This window comes from Acomys russatus, chromosome X (assembly GCF_903995435.1).
Source record: "Acomys russatus chromosome X, mAcoRus1.1, whole genome shotgun sequence".
Classification (NCBI taxonomy): Eukaryota; Metazoa; Chordata; class Mammalia; order Rodentia; family Muridae; genus Acomys; species Acomys russatus.
The window spans coordinates 34,293,992-34,311,062 of record NC_067169.1 but is presented as its reverse complement, the minus strand read 5'-3'; the positions used below and the strand labels follow the sequence as shown (position 1 = coordinate 34,311,062).

General features: G+C 38.3%; 1 protein-coding gene across 1 annotated transcript in view; it reads left to right on the top strand.

Moving 5' to 3' along the window:
* Cfap47 (cilia and flagella associated protein 47) overlaps positions 1-17,071 on the top strand; it is a 242,065-nt gene that overhangs the window by 129,466 nt on the left and 95,528 nt on the right. The window contains exons 41-42 of the mRNA XM_051142600.1: positions 4,800-4,852; positions 6,514-6,659. Coding sequence (XP_050998557.1) covers positions 4,800-4,852; positions 6,514-6,659 — 199 coding nt within the window. The remainder of the gene's footprint in view (positions 1-4,799; positions 4,853-6,513; positions 6,660-17,071) is intronic.

The window sequence follows — 17,071 nt, the reverse complement described above, 5'->3', positions numbered from 1 at the left end:
TATAGCCATGCATTCTTCCTAGAGACCTCCTTGTTACTAGGCCTTCTTGCTATAAAGAATGAAATCCCAGATCGTTTGATTTTCCCAATGAAGACTGAGGAGCCAGATGCTGGGGTGAAAACCTGCTAGCTCAGAGAGGAAGACAAAGCACCCAGCTGACCTTCCTACTCAGCTCACATCTCAAAAGAAAAAGCCCAAAAAGCTCTCTAGCTCAGCTGACAGCCTAGGAGAAAAAGCCAAAAACTAAAAGCTGGAGCTTACTAGTTCAAAGCTCAAAAGCCCCTTCTTATCCAAGCTTTCTTACACACCCTTCAACTTAAATTCTCTCTTCCTCTTTAATGCCTGTAAGCTGGTTTGTTCCTCCACCTCTTTACCTTTATTAAATCCTGTGTGCAGAAAGTTCTTGGATTAAAGGTGTGTGTTAGGCCTGAACCATGCCAAGCAAAAGACAGGTTTTTACAGTTCACAGTCTCAGGGTTCACAATGGGATCAAATATCCTGCAACAAGGCCTTGCTGGATTTTTCGATTGTAACATGATTATGCTTCACTTACTAGCTAACATCCACTTGTAAGGGAATACATACCATATCTTTCTGGATCTGGGTCACCTCATTTGGCATGTTTTTTCGTTTAGTGCATTTGCATGCAAATTGCATGATGCCACTTTTAAAAAAAGCAGAGCAGTTTTTATGTAAATTGTGACATTTTCTTTATTCATTCTTTGGTCGAGGAATATCTTTTTGTCCCCCAGTTCCTGGCTATTATGAATAAAGCTACTATGAACAAAGGGGACATTTGTCCTTGTAGTAGGATGGAGCAGCCTTTGGGCATATGTCTAAGAGTGTTATAGCTGAGTTTTGAGTTAGATTGATTCTCAATTTTCTGAGGAACCATCATATTGAGTTTCATAGTGGCTGTACACATTTGCATTCCCACCAACAATGGCAGAGTGTTGCCTTTGCTCTACATCCAAGCTAGCATGAGCTGCCACTTGTGTTATTGATCTTAGCCATTCTGGCAGGTGCAAGTGCAAAATGGAATCTCAGAGATGTTTTGATTGATATTTCCCAGATGGCTAAAGGTGCTGAACATTTCTTTAAGTATTTCTAAGACATTTGAGATTCCTCTATTAAGATGTCTATTTAAATATGAACTTAAATTTTAATTGGATTATTTAGTTTGTTGATATCTTGTTTCTTGAGATCTCTATAAATTTTGGATATTAGCCCTTTTTAAAGACATGCATTTGCTGAATATCTTTTCTCACTCCATAGACTGCTGTTTTATCCTATTGGCAGGGTCCTTTGGCTTTATAGAACCTTTATAGTTTGATAATGTCCTATTTATACTTGCTGATCCTAGTGCCTGTACTATTTGTGTTCTGCTCAGGAAGTTGTCTCCTATGCAAATGCATTCAGGGATACTCGCCACATTCTCTTCCATCAGATTCAGTGTATCTGATTTTATGTTGAGGTCTTTGATACACTTGGCCTTGAGTTTTGTGTAGGGTGATAGATATGGATCTATTCACATTCTACTACATAAAGACATCCAGTTAGACCAGCAACATTTGTTGAAGATGCTTTCTTTTTTCCCTTGTGTCTTTCTTGCTTTTTCATCAGAACTTATGTGACCATGGGTGTATAGATTTATGTTTGAGTCTTCAGTTCCATTCCACTGATAAACTTGTCTGCTTTTATGGCAATAATATGTGGTTTTTAATATTATAGCACTGTACCACAACTTGAAATAAGAAATAGTGATACTCTGAAAGGTGTTTTGTTGAACAAAATAATTTGACATCCTGTGAAGTTCTTTTTTCCATAAGAAGTTCAACTTTTAAAGAATTATGTTGGATTTTTGATGCTGATTGCACTGAATCTGCAGATTTCTTTGGTAGGATGGCCATTTTTACTACGTTAATCCTACCAGTCCATGAGTGTGGGAGATCTTTCCATCTTCGGATATCTTCATTTTCTTTCTTTAAATACTTGAAATTTTTGTCATACAAGCCATTCATTTTCTTGGTTAGAGTTACCCAGATATATTTTATATTGTTTGTGGCTATTGCAAAGTGTACTGCTTCACTATTTTTTCTCAGTCTATTGCCATTTATATGTGGGAGGGCTACTGAGTTTTTGAGTTAATATAGTATCTAGCTACTTCACTGAAAGTGTTTATTAGCTCTAGGAGTTCCTTGGTAAAATTTTGGGGTCCGTATGCATTTTATCTTATCATCTGTAAATAATAACACTTTCTCTTCTTCCTTTCCATTTTGTATCCTCTCTAGCTAGAATGTGAAGTACTATATTGAAAACTTTTGGAGATAGTAGACAGCCTTGTCTTGAGTTTCTCTTCATTTAACTTGATATTGGCTATGGACTTGCCTTTATTATGGTTAGATATGTCCTTTGTATCCCCAATATTTCCAAGGCTTTTATCGTGAAGGGCTGTTGGATTTTGTCAAGGGAACTTTCTGCATTTATGAGAGAGTCATGTTTTTTCTCTTTCAGTTTGTTTGTATGATGGTTTATACTGATTGATTTTCATATGTCAATGCATCTTTCTATCTTTGGGATGAAGCCTACTTGGTTATTGTGAATGATCTTTTTTTAAATTTGTTTTTGAATTCCATTTGCAAGGATTTCATTGAGTATTTTTACATGAATGTTCATGAGTTGGTATGTATTGTATTTTGAATCTTTTAGTAGTTTGACTATCAATGTGACTGTGGCTTTATAAAATGAAATTTGCAGTACTCTTTTTGTTTATATTTTATGGAATAATTTGTGGAATGTTGGCATTAGCTCTTCTTTTTATACTACATTCTTCTCCACTTTGAAAATAATTTCCATTCTCTCACTCTTATTCCCTAATGATTTAACAAGAAATATTGTTTGATACAGAAATTTAAACAATTTACCTTCTTTTCATGCTTTGTTCCCTAAGACTTAGAAAGGTTTTGACATGTCCTCATGAAACAGCTCCAGCAAGCATCTGTGAATATGTATAAAAAATTTAAAGGATAGAGTGTCAGTAGTAACAAAAAGACTGGCAAGATAACATTTCTTTTGTCTTTGGGTTATAAAACAGGGCTATTTGTCACGGAATTTTCTAGACTGGTGAACATTAATTATAATAGAATTTGTACAAACCATACAATTTTAACTAAATTATTTTTTGATTTCTCTAAAACTTATAATAATACTTAGTTTCAATACTTACTGTCATTATTATGAGCAATATACAAATCTTATCTTATCTACACTTAATAATATCTTTTGTGAAAGAGACAACATTCAAATTTCTCCAAAGACTTTTTTATTATTTGCTTCTGACAACATACACAAAAGAAAATGGATATGAAGTCCAGATCCATATACATTTTATGTACTGTGATAAAAATAAACAAAAGACTAGACATTGCAAATATTGAAAAAAATGAACTTGTAGATTATCTGTGGGTTTTAATCAGTCATTCTCCTCATGTCTCCATTATCGAAGAGATGACAGTGGGGCCATATGTGGAGAAATACACTGTAATCTTTATTATTATTTCCACTCTGTGTATATTCTCTATTTTACATGTAAATGTATCAAGCTATTGCACCCATGACAAGCTAAGATTAAAGTGTCTATCAAATGCTCAAATTACCCAAAATAGTAAATGTTCCTTGCTTCTTCACAAAAGGTATTATGGTACTCAAATTTCATATTAAAATCTGGTGCCTCACATTTGACCATGTCCCCTGGAGGGGGAGACCTGGTGGCACTCAGAGGAAGGACAGCAAGTAGCCAAGAAGAGACTTGATACCCTATGAGAATATATAGGGGGACGTAATCCCCCTCAGGAACAGTCATAGGGGAGGGGAATAATGGGAAAAGGGGGGGGGGGGAGGAATGGGAGGATACAAGGGATGGGATAAACATTGAGATGTAACAAGAATAAATTAATAAAAAAAAAAAAAAATATATATATTAATATAATTAAAGCACAGAATAATTATAAATGTGGGAAATGACATCAACAAGAATATGTTGCTAAGAAAGCATTATTTATAATATTCAAATGGAATAAAAAGGAGTGAAGATATTTATAATAACTTCACTTACAAAGATATGTATATGTAAATAGCAAATATTGATTGATAGCTCAGTGATCAAAGTAATCATGACCACTAAACTGGGTTAAAATTATGTGTCTGGTGAACCTAAGATATGTGAAGATAAACAGTTGCCTCAGACTGTGATTTGCTTTGTCACTTTCAGAACTGTAGCAAAAAATTTAAAATTGCCATATAACCTACTTTTATAAAAAAGGAGCAAACATGGAAATGATTATAGAGGGGCTTTTTCCTGGAAAGCGAGTTCTTTCTACAATCACTTTGGGAGAGAATTTTTGTTTAGCCCAAAGATTTACCCTATTTTTGACCCACTGTTTAAAAGCAAAAGAGGACCATCTCATTAATATTTATAGATTGTGCTAGACATTTTGGCACATGCCTCCAATCCCAGTACTCAGGAAGCAGAGAGAGACAAGTCTCTGTGAGCTCTAGGTCATCTTTATTTATATAATGTGTTTCAGGATAACAAGGAGACCCTGACTCCAAGAAATGATGGAAATCCCAAAAGTTCAAAATTTTGTGTTTTTCTAATTTTTGAGCTTTAAAAATAAACACAATATGATATATTGTACATCATGATAATTATTGAATATCTATAATCTTTAATAAAATACAGGGATCTTTAAAGGAAAATTTCATATGTACATTTGGTATTCTTTTCTTTTCTTCAACAGTGACTGTGCTACTGATCGGAGTTCTTCCCATGCTGAAAATGGCTTAAGGACTTGTGAGTACCTCACTGAGATTTTTCTGGTGTTTTTTTCTTGCACCTGATATTTATGTGGAAAAAACTCAACAACTGATAATCAAGGGTGATTATGATGATAGAATAGAAACTCATAGGGATTTCTGGCCAAATGGAGATTTACTTGGTGGTTGTCTGTGTTTTTTGTTGACCACCCATTTGAGTATTCTGCCCCATCTTTCCTTTTACTACTGAGTGTTTCCAGTAACATATGGGAAACATGATTAAATATCTGGTCTTTAAGTTGCTTTTGAATTTTTATTGAACTCTTAAAATCTATTTAGATACCAGGTCTTATTACAGTTAGAATTGTAAAAACACAATTTTCCATTTAGTATTATTAAGTAAATAGAGGCCTCAAAATGATGGGCAAAGTTACACAAAGGTGGCTTCAAAGAACTCCAATTTGACTTTCAGAAGATCATCCTTATATAGCAGAACATTTGAACATTGTGTTTAACCATACTATATTAAGGTTTTAAATATGATGTTAAAATATTTTAAAAGATGAGTAGAATGATGGACAGGAAACTGATCATAGAAATGTTCTAATTGACCACAGCACAGAACTAAACATCACAATTACAGTGGCACATGGCAACATAAATCAGATGTAGCTCTTTCGGTATTTTTTGGATGACTGGGCACACATGCATGGCTTCAGACCAAGGCCTCTCAAGCATTTACAATCAGATGAAACCTGGAACTTGGAATATTTCAAAACTATTTTGTTTAATACTGCCTCTGCCTAGCATCTTATCTGGAATGATGACTTAGAATCTTACAAGTAGGATCTCTATATGTCTCAGACTTCTCATAGAATAATAGTTTTAAAAGAATAAATATAAAGCATTGGGCAGATGTTGGATTACATTTCCTCGTATAATATCATAAATCATGCCACTTCACTACTGCTCGTGTCTAGCGCACAACATTTTTCAAATGAAGTAACCAAAGTTGGCCTATTGTATCACCACATTCTCATGGGTTTTAAGATGTTTTAAAACTACTAAAAATATGAATATCTTTATTGTGTTCCAACTCAAATTGTCCATTTTATTTTGTTATATGAATTGCATCATAAGTCATCAAAATTGGACATTCAAGAGTGACAATTTTAATATATATGAAATAAATTTAAATAGTAATGAGGTCTCCTTTCATGAGATTCTTTATAAAGGAGTCTTTAATTGATGAGCATACTTGTATATTTTATTATTCCAACTTGAGATCAGGTCACCCATAGTTTCTCATTAAAAATACATTCACATGAACTCTAGTGCCCCTGTTTGACCACGTCCCTTGGAGGGGGAGGCCTGGTGGCACTCAGAGGAAGGACAGCAGGTTACCAAGAAGAGACTTGATACCCTACGAGCATATACAGGGGGAGGTAATCCCCCTCAGGAACAGTCATAGGGGAGGGGAGTAAGGGGAAAATGGGAGGGAGGGAGGAATGGGAGGATACAAGGGATGGAATAAACACTGAGATGTAATATGAATAAATGAATTAAGTATATGAAAAATACATTCTATCTTATAATATTGTTTTCAACATTTTATACATTGTAAAATATTATTTATTGCAACATTACTTTGGTTGAGTAATACATTATTTATCAACTCTCTGCATCCTGTTTTAATAGCAATTAAGTGTAACTTCATCAGAGAATTCTTCTGTTCAATGCAAACAATTTTCGTGGGAGCAAAAGGATGTTCATGCCTGGATCTCTACTATCTTCCCTTTGACATGCATGTTCGCTATTGTGCCGTCATCCTGAGCAACAAAGCAGTAAGAACAGAATTGTGCTCTATGTTTCTTTCATTATGGTTTGCTTTCATAATGAAGTAACCATTAAAAGCAACTTGGAGTAGCTGGTATTCCGGAAACACTTATGTTTCTAGTCCTTGAATTCCAAGGGGAGAAGCGTTTTCCAAAAAATACTAAGAGCCCCACTATTTTGTAGATAGATTTTATGGTGACTGCATATAAAAGTTCCATGGAAGCAGAACTGCCATGACTGGCTTTGTCTCTGTGTCCATGAATCAGAGATCTGGCCAAACAATGCTAAGTCCTCTATTTCTGGTATATAAAATATTCAGTGAAGAAACTACCAAGACTGGCATCTTCTCTGAGATTCATCTGAGGAAGAATCTCCTTCTAACCTCACAAGTTGGTTTTTTTATTCTTGATATTTTTTTTTATTAATTTATTCTTGTTACATCTCAATGTTTATCCCATCCCTTGTATCCTCCCATTCCTCCCCCCCATTTTCCCATTATTCCCCTCCCCTATGACTGTTCCTGAGGGGGATCACCTCCCCCTATATATTCTCATAGGGTATCAAGTCTCTTCTTGGCTACCTGCTGTCCTTCCTCTGAGTGCCACCAGGTCTCCCCCTCCAGGGGACATGGTCAAATGTGAGGCACCATAGTACGTGAGAAAGTCATATCACACTCTCCACTCAACTGTGGAGAATATTCTGACCATTGGCTAGATCTGGGAAGGGGTTTAAAGTTTACCTCCTGTATTGTCCTTGGCTGGTGCCTTAGTTTGAGCGGGACCCCTGGGCCCAAATCTGCCTATCATATTGTTCTACTTGTAGGTTTCTAGGACCCTCTGTATCCTTCTATTTTGCTATTCTCCCATGCGTCTCTCGTTTAGAGTCCCAATAGGATGCCTTCCCCTCTGTCCCAGTTTCCTGGTAAGTGAAGGCTTTCGTGGGACATGCCCCTTGGGCTAGTATGCAGATATAAGTGAGTATATACCATTTGATTCTTTCTCCTTCTGGGTTAACTCACTCATTATGATCATTTCTAGCTCAATCCATTTATCCACAAATTTCGGGAATTCCTTGTTTTTAATAGCTGAGTAGTATTCCATAGTGTATATGTACCACAGTTTCTTTATCCACTCTTCTACTGAGGGACACTTAGGCTGTTTCCATGTTCTGGCTATTATGAATAAGTCTGCTATGAACATGGTTGAGCAAACGTCCTTGTTGTGTGCTGGAGAATCTTCTGGGTATATTCCAAGGAGTGGAATAGCTGGGTCTTGAGGAAGCCCTATTTCCATTTTTCTGAGATAGCACCAGATAGATTTCCAAAGTGGCTGTACTAGTTTGCATTCCCACCAGCAATGAAGGAGTGTTCCTCTCTCCCCACATCCTCGCCAGCATGTGGTGTCGCTTGAATTTTTGATCTTAGCCATTCTGATGGGTGTAAGATGGAATCTCAGAGTTGTTTTGATTTGCATTTCCCTGATGACTAAGGAGGTTGAGCATTTCTTTAAGTGTTTTTCAGCCATTTGATACTTCTCTGTTGAGAATTCTCTGTTTAGTTCCAAGCCCCATTTCTCAATTGGGTTATTCGGTTTGGTGGTGTTTAATTTCTTGAGTTCTTTATATATTTTGGATATTAGACCTTTGTCAGATGTAGGGTTGGTGAAGATTTTTTCCCAGTCTGTAGGCTGTCGCTTTGTTCTCTTGACAGTGTCTCCTGCCTTACAGAAGCTTCTCAGCCTCATGAGGTCCCATTTATTAATGGTTGACATTAAGGCCTGGGCCGTTGGTGTTCTGTTCAGGAAGTTGTCTCCTGTGCCAATATGTTCCAGGCTCTTTCCCACTTTTTTCTCTAAGAGGCTTAGTGTCTCCGGTTTTATGTTGAGGCCTTTAATCCACTTGGATTTGAGTTTTGTGCAAGGTGACAAATATGGGTCCAGTTTCATTTTTTTACACATAGACCTCCAGTTAGACCAGCACCATTTGTTGAAGATGCTATCCTTTTTCCATTGAATGGATTTGGCTTCTTTGTCAAAAATCAAGTGACCATATGTGTGTGGATTCATATCTGGGTCTTCGATTCGATTCGATTCCACTTATCAATCAGCTTTTTGCTGTGCCAGTACCATGCTGTTTTAAGTACTATTGCTTTATAGTACAGTTTGAGATCAGGTATGGAGATTCCTCCGGAGCACCTTTTATTGTACAAGATTGTTTTAGCTATTCTGGGTTTTTTGTTTTTCCATATGAAGTTCAGAATTGAACTTTCAATGTCTTTAAAAAATTGTGTAGTTATTTTGATAGGGATTGCAATAAATCTGTAGATTGCTTTTGGTAGGATGGCCATTTTTACTATGTTAATTCTCCTGATCCATGAGCAAGGAAGATCATGCCATCTTCTCAGGTCATCTTCAATCTCTTTCTTCAGAGGTTTGAAATTTTATCCCAACAAGTCCTTCACTTGCTTAGTTAGGGTAACTCCTAGATATTTTATATTGCTTGTGGCTAATGTGAAGGGTGTGGTTTTCCTAATTTCTTCCTCTGCAAGCTTGTCATTTGTGTATAGGAAGGCTACAGACTTTTTTGAGTTAATTTTGTATCCAGCCAATTTGCTGAAGGTGCTTATCAGCTTTAGGAGTTCTCTGGTGGAATTTTGAGGGTCACTTATGTACACTATCATATCATCTGCAAATAGGGATAATTTGACTTCCTCCTTTCCCATTTGGATACCCTTGCTCTCCTTTTGTTGTCTTATTGCTCTGGCTAGAACTTCGAGTACTATATTGAAGAGATATGGAGAGAGTGGGCAGCCTTGCCTTGTTTCGGATTTTAGAGGAATTTCCTTGAGTATCTCACCATTTACTTTGATTTTGGCTATTGGCTTGCTGTATATAGCCTTTATTATGTTGAGGAAAGTGCCTTGTATCTCCGATCTCTCTAAAACTTTAAACATGAATGGGTGTTGAATTTTATCAAATGCTTTCTCTGCATCCAAGGAGATGATCATGTGTTTTTTTATTTTCAGTTTGTTTATATGGTGGATTACATTGATGGATTTCCGTATATTAAACCATCCCTGCATGTCTGGAATGAAGCCTACTTGGTCATGGTGAATGATATCTTTGATGTGCTCCTGTATTCGTTTTGCAAGTATTTTATTTAGTATTTTTGCATCTATGTTCATAAGAGAAATTGGTCTGAAATTCTCTTTCTTTGTTGAGTCTTTGTGAGGTTTAGGTATCAATGAGACTATGGCCTCATAGAATGAATTTGGTAATTTTCCATCCATTTCTATCTTTTGGAGTAGCTTGAAGAGTATCGGTATTAGCTCGCCCTTGAAGGTCTGGTAGAATTCTGCACTGAAACCATCTGGCCCTGGGCTTTTTTTGGTTGGAAGATCATCGATGACTTCTGTAGGGGAAATGGGACTATTTAGCTTGTTTATCTGTTCTTCATTCAACTTTGGCAAGTGAAATTGATCAAGAAAATCGTCCATTTCCCTTAGATTTTCAAATTTTGTGGCGTATATGCCTTCAAAGTAGGATCTTATGATTCTTTGAAATTCTTCAGTGTCTGTTGTTATGTTTCCCTTTTCATTTCTGATTTTGTTGATTTCAATACCGTCTCTCTGCCTTTTAGTTAGTTTGGCTAATGGTCTGTCTATCTTGTTGATTTTCTCAAAGAAACAGCTTTTGGTTTTCTTGATTCTTTGGACTGTTTTCTTAGTTTCTAATTTGTTAATTTCAGCCCAGAGTTTGATTATTTCCAGGCGTCTACTTCTCCTGGGTGTTTCTGCTTCGTTTTTTTCTAGGGCTTCCAGTTCTGTTGTTAAGATGCTTATGTGCGATGTTTCCAATTTCTTTTTAAAGGCACTTAGTGCTATGAATTTTCCTCTTAGCACTGCTTTCAATGTATCCCACAAATTTGGGTATGTTTTTCTTCATTTTCATTGAATTTCAGAAACTCCTTGATTTCTTTCTTTATTTCTTCCCTGACCCAGGTGTCATTTAGCAGAGAGTTGTTTAGTTTCCACATACGTGTAGGCTTTTTGTTATTTCTGTTGTTGTTGAATTGCAGCCTAAGAGCATGGTGATCTGATAGGATACAAGGTATTATTTCAATCCTCTTGTATCTATTGAGGCTTTCTTTGTGACCTACGATGTGATCATTTTTGGAGAAGGTTCCATGGGGTGCAGAGAAGAAGGTGTATTCTTTCTTGTTTGGGTGAAAGGTTCTATAGATATCTGTTAGATCCATTTGACCCATGGCATTGGTTAATGATGTTATTTCTCGGGTTAGTTTCTGTTTCAATGACTTATCCTTCAGTGAGAGTGGGGTGTTGAAGTCTCCCACTATTATTGTGTGGGGATCGATGTGTGGTTTAAGCTTTTTTAGGAGATCTTTTACAAATGTGGGTGCCCTTGTATTGGGAGCATAGATGTTCAGAATTGTGATGTCATCTTGGTTGACTTTACCTTTGATGAGTATGAAGTGTCCTTCCTCATCCCTTTTGATTAATTTTGGTTGAAAGTCTATTTTGTTCGATACTAAAATGGCTACGCCTGCTTGCTTCTTGTGACCATTTGCCTGGAATATTTTTTTCCAACCTTTTACCCTGAGGTAATGCCTTTCATTATGGGTGAGATGTGTTTCTTGAATGCAGAAGAATGTTGGATCTTGTTTATGTACCCATTCAGTTAGTCTGTGTCTTTTTATTGGAGAATTGAGGCCATTGATGTTGAGAGATATTAATGACCAGTGACTGTTAAGAGTCTTAATTTTGATGTTTCCAGTCGAGCGTTTGTGTAGTTGTGTTTTTGCCATGGGATAGTTATCTATTTCCTGGGTAGTTTTGGTTGTAGCTTGACCCTTTGGGATGGAGTTTTCCTTCTAGTACCTTCTGTAAAGTTGGATTTGTGGATAGGTACTGTTTGAATTTGTTTTTGTCCTGGAATATTTTGTTTTCTCCATCAATGGTTATTGATAATTTTGCTGGGTAAAGTAGTCTGGCCTGGCATCTGTGGTCTCTTAGGGTTTGCAGGATCTCTGTCCAGGCCCTTCTGGCTTTTATGGTCTCTGCTGAGAAGTCAGGTGTAATTCTGATAGGTTTACCATTAAATGTTATTTGGCCCTTTTCCCTTGCAGCTTTTAATATTTTTTCTTTGTTCTGCATGTTTTGTGTTTTGATTATTATGTGGCAGGCAGTTTTTCTTTTCTGGTCAATTCTATTTGGTGTTCTGTAGGCCTCTTGTATGTTTATAGGCATTTCTTTCTTTCGATTGGGGAAATTTTCTTCTATGATTTTGTTGAGAATAGTTTCTGGGCCCTGGAGTCTGATGTCTTCTCTTTCTTCAATGCCTATTATCCTCAGATTTCTTCTTTTCATGGTGTCCTTAATGTCTTGGATGTTTTGTGTCAGGAGTTTTCCAGATTTGGCATTTTCTTTAATGGTTGCTTCAATATCTGTGATTGTATCTTCTAGCCCTGAGATTCGTACTTCCATCTTTTGGATTCTGTGAGAAAAGCTCACCTCTGTGTTGCTCGCCTTCTTCTCTGAGGTCTCCCGTTCTCGTTTTTCTTCTGTCTGTGTGTTTATCATTGAATCCATTTTCATTTTCAGATCTTGAACTGATTTTTTGATTTCTTTCATCTGATTTTTTGTGTATTCCTGCGTTTCTTCCATGGCCTCTTTATAGGTCTTCAGAGCTTGAACCGTTTTATTTATTTCTTTCCTCTGGTTGTTTGCATTTTCCTGCAATTTTTCCAGTTCCACTCTATGTGCTTCTTTTATCTCTCTCACCTGTTTGTCTGCGTCTTCTTGCATTTGATTATGAATTTTATTTGTTTCCTCCATTATCATCCTCATTACTAAGGATTTGAGGTCATTTTCTTGTATTTCGGTTGTATTTGAGTTCTCTGGGTTGTTTTCTTTGGGATAGCTGAAAACTGGAGATGCCATGTTGTTTTGGGGTTTTTTGCGTATGCTTTTTCGTTGTCCTTTAGACATCTTGCCGTCTTTGTTTTTATTGGATAGCTTCCAGAGTTGGATGGAGGGTGTCTGACGATAGACTCACTTGTTTTCTCACGATTTCCCTAGGGTGCGAGCTCAAAGCTTCACTGGTGTGGATGTTAGGAGGTTAGCCCTGTTGTTCTGGTCTCTCACAGCCAGTGATCTTCAGCCCCCCTGTGCTGTGGATCCTGCAATTGTTCTGGGTTTCTGAATGAGCGTTGTGTCAGGCCAAGGTATCCACAGCCTTCTGTGTTCCCTGCCAAATCCAGCCAGGAACAATGGGCCCGAACCACCGGCTGAACTCAGCTAGATTCTCAGGGCCTGAACCGTCTGCCATGCTCAGCTAGGGATTCTGGGCCCAAAATGCATACAGGGTCCAGCCAGAATTTTTGGGCTGGGTCTATGCACCAAGCTCCGCTAGGGCCTTTTGGCCCAAAGTGCGTGCTGTGGTCAGTTATTGACTCAGGGCCCGAACTGACCACCAATCTCAGCCAGGAATTCTGGATTCAAACTGCACACTGTGTCCAACCAGAGTCTTAGAGCTGTTGGAACCGAGCGCTCTTTCCAGTTTGCGCCACAGCAGGAGAGCTGCGGTTGCTCTGAGTTAGCGCCAGTGGTGGAACCACGTGCTCCGCCTAGACTGTGTCACCGCAGGGGAGATGCCGCTGAGCTGAGGTGGTGCCTAGGGTGGAACTGAGTGCTCAGCCAAGCCTGCGCCACAGCAGGAGAACTGCGGCTCCTCTGAGTTAGCGCCTGTGTTGGAACCAAGTGCTCCGCCCAGACTGTGTCACCGCAGGGGAGCTGCCGCTGAGCTGAGGTGGCGCCTAGGGTGGAACTGAGTGCTCAGCCAAGCCTGCGCCAGAGCAGGGGAACTGGCGCTGCTCTGAGTTAGCGCCTGTGTTGGAACCAAGTGCTCCGCCCAGACTGTGTAATTGCAGGGTAGCTGTCGCTGAGCTGAGGTGCTGCCTAGTGTGGAGCTGCGCGCTCAACTAAGCCTGCGCCACAGCAGGGGAATGGCCGAAGCTGAGTTAGTGCCTCAGGTAGAATTGCTTGCTGGGCTGGGCCAGTACCCGGGATTCTGGGGCCGAACTGTCCGCCGAGTCCAGTTTGGGTCCGAAGGCTACACGCGACCCAAATCCTGCCACAAGTCCCCTCTCCCGCAGCAACTCCCACCAGCCACCACACCAATCGCCTCCACCGGAAGGCTATGAGCTGCAAACCTCAGCCACCGCTGCTGGTGCCGCTGGTGCTGCTGCCTCTGCTGCTGCCGCTCCGATCAGAGAAAATCCACGCTCCTCCTGTGTGCAGGGGCACGCAGGTCCTCCGCACCCTGGTCCCTCCGAACCGTGGAGCACTCCCGTTGCCGTGGTGTTCGGACCTCGGTGTTCCTGGCTCAGAAATCTGTGCAAATCCCTGAATTGTTCACTGGAGCCTCCAAACGCGGTCCACACTGCTCGCCGCCATCTTGGATCCTCGGTTTTTTCCCTCACAAGTTGTTAATGGGATTATTTTCATTTTACCTGTAGCATTCATGCAGCTTGGTTGGTACTTAAACCAACAAAGGAGAAAACAATTTTTTGAGTGGAGGGGAAGAGGAGAAGAGAGGGAAGAGTAACTCAGGGAAACAGTGACTGAGATAATGATCTGAGGAGGAAATTTAGAATCCTCACAATGTATAGCCACAGAGCCACATATATCATGTGTGTTCCCTATATTTAACTAATCAATAAAATTGAGAGCTATTGTATGTGAAAAATACTATATTCTATTAATGATAAAATATACTTTAAAATTACATGTAAAATTGCCACTGTGGAAAATGCAACATTTAACCACCCTTGGCTTTATCCTATTCAGTGCCTAGAATTGTAGGTTAGTAATAGAGGGCTTGTGCAGCATATACAAGGCCTTGCACTTCATTCTTAGTTCTGGAAAAGGAGTCTTTGAGGATTCAACTACATTTTTCTCTATATAAAATGGAGGTAATAAATAGTTATTATTTGTTACCATTAATTGAATCAAATATTAAAAATACCTTTTAAAATTCATTTTCAAGAGTACAATTACAAAATTGATTTTCTTGAAGTAGATCACATCAGTATTATCTATTATCTACTTACATAAATTGAATCTAAATTACTTAAAATATAACCAAGCATCTCCACTTATTGGAGCATACCTGTCATTATTTTGTCCTTGCTGCAGAAAGCATTGATATAGAACAATAATCTTAGAAATGTATTACTGCCTATTGGAAACACCACCACAATTTAAAGTATTTGGCTGAAGTATAGTTGCTATAATTTTTATATTCAAATAAATTGCTAATCATATTGAAAATATAGTTACAGTCTTAACTAGATATAATAAATTTAAGCCAGCACAGATAATTAGCTCCTGTCTTATTCAATATGTGTTACCCCCTTCCTATTAAGCCCAACTGTTAAAAAAAATCCTGAAGTAGTTAGGCTTCTATTTGGTAGCTTTGAACTTATAAAATAAAACCAGTTATACAACAGTGTTTTCAGGAGTGCACATTTGTTTCACTTTTGTGTGTTTTAGTTGAGTTTTCAAATAAGAATGGAAATATTTATATAACTTTGAAGATACATATAGTTGTATAAGTCTTCCATCTGTATACATAAAATATGTCAGTTTTCAGGCAGGCTCAAAGCAGCCCTAAGAGGTCTTGCTATTAGGTCTAGAAATCCAAAGAAATTTCAGATATAAAATGGAATGGGGAAATTTAAGTGGAAAACTTAGCAGACTCAGAACTCAGTCTCTGAGGAATGTCATCTCTTTGGGATGAGATAACAGGCAGCATACAAATCACAGCAATAGCCTCACATATTGATCTGTATAAATTGTGGTCCCCAGCATAAATGGATTCTGCTGTGTTCTCATGCTAGAAGCCACTGAACATTGCTTGAACTCATTTTTTATGAAGAATGCAGTCATGTTAAACTTGGATTTTTTTTCTCACTTGAGAGCTCTTCTAAGTATGTGACTTTTAATTATAGCCATTTGCTGTGGTATACTTACCCTCTCCCACAAACACTCGATCTTTATCATTTCATCAATTAGTACTTATCTTTTCACTGGTAGATTTATTTTTTAGTACTTAATTTTTTCCTATAGCTATTTTGATTATACCAATATTTCTTACATGTGTTGTCATGTAGTTTTCCCTAAATCCTGTCATTTCATTTCTTATGATTCAGCAATTTAAAAAAATATTATGAAAAGTACAAAATACATAGAGGGAAGGAACATACTGTTCTTAGAAAGATAAAACTAACAAAAGCTTTTAAACATGTTTGATATAAGAGAAAGCTAGGGGATGAATAAGAGCTTCCTTTACATAGCAGCTTCAATGAGAAAGAGTGTCTATGTAGAGCAATATGTGGTGAGGCAAACGAGTGTTATTTTGTTCTGTAGATTAATCAAGAATTGTCTGCAGGCAAATGCACGTCTAATTAGACTTTCTGATCAGCTTCTGTCCTTCCGAGTTGAGAGAAAGGGAAGAAACCTTTGTAAATTAATATCTTGGTTTAGGGAACATTGGGAAGAACAGACTATAACCTGTACTTCTCAATTCCCTTGATCGCAAAATAATCTTAATTTATATTAGTCATAACATGGACTGGCATATCCTGATTTTCTCTACATACAGCTGTAGAGAAGAAGCCATAGTAAATTGTCTGTATTTTGACCCCATTTTCAATAGCATGGCAGAACAGTTTCATGAATATAATGTAGTAAGTCTTAGCCACCAAACACTTTCATCCATACTTCACTATTTTATAATGACAACTCCGTAATTTTGACAAGGCCAAATGTACCATATTATTGAAAATATTTTAATTTCTTGTTTAATTTATTCACTTTACATCCTGATTGTTGTCCCCTTCCACATCTCTTCCCTGTCCCAGCCCCCCTCTCTATTCTGCCCCTCAACCCTTCCCTAGACCTCAGAAAGGGGGACCTATCCTTACCTCCCATCTGACATCATCCTATCAAGTCTCATCTGGACTGCCTGCATCCTCCTTCTCAGTGGTTTGGCAAGGCTGCCCTGCCAGTGGGGAAGTGAACAGTGAGTGGACAACTGTGTCCATGTCAGGAGCAGCTCCTTCACCCCATATTATGGCTCACATGGAGACTTTGCTGCCTATTGACTATATTTTATCAGGGGTCTAGGTCCTCTCCTTGCGTGGTCCTTGGTTGTTACATCAGTCTCTGCAGGTCCTTCTGTGTCTTGATTGGTTGGCTCTGTTGTTCTCCTTGTGGATAACCTGTCCCCTTCAGGTCCTTCTATCCCCCAACTTTTCCATAAGTCTCCCTGTGCTCTGTCCCAAAGTTTGGCTGTGAGTGTCAGCATCTACTTCGATCCCCTCCTGGGTGAAGTCTTTCAGA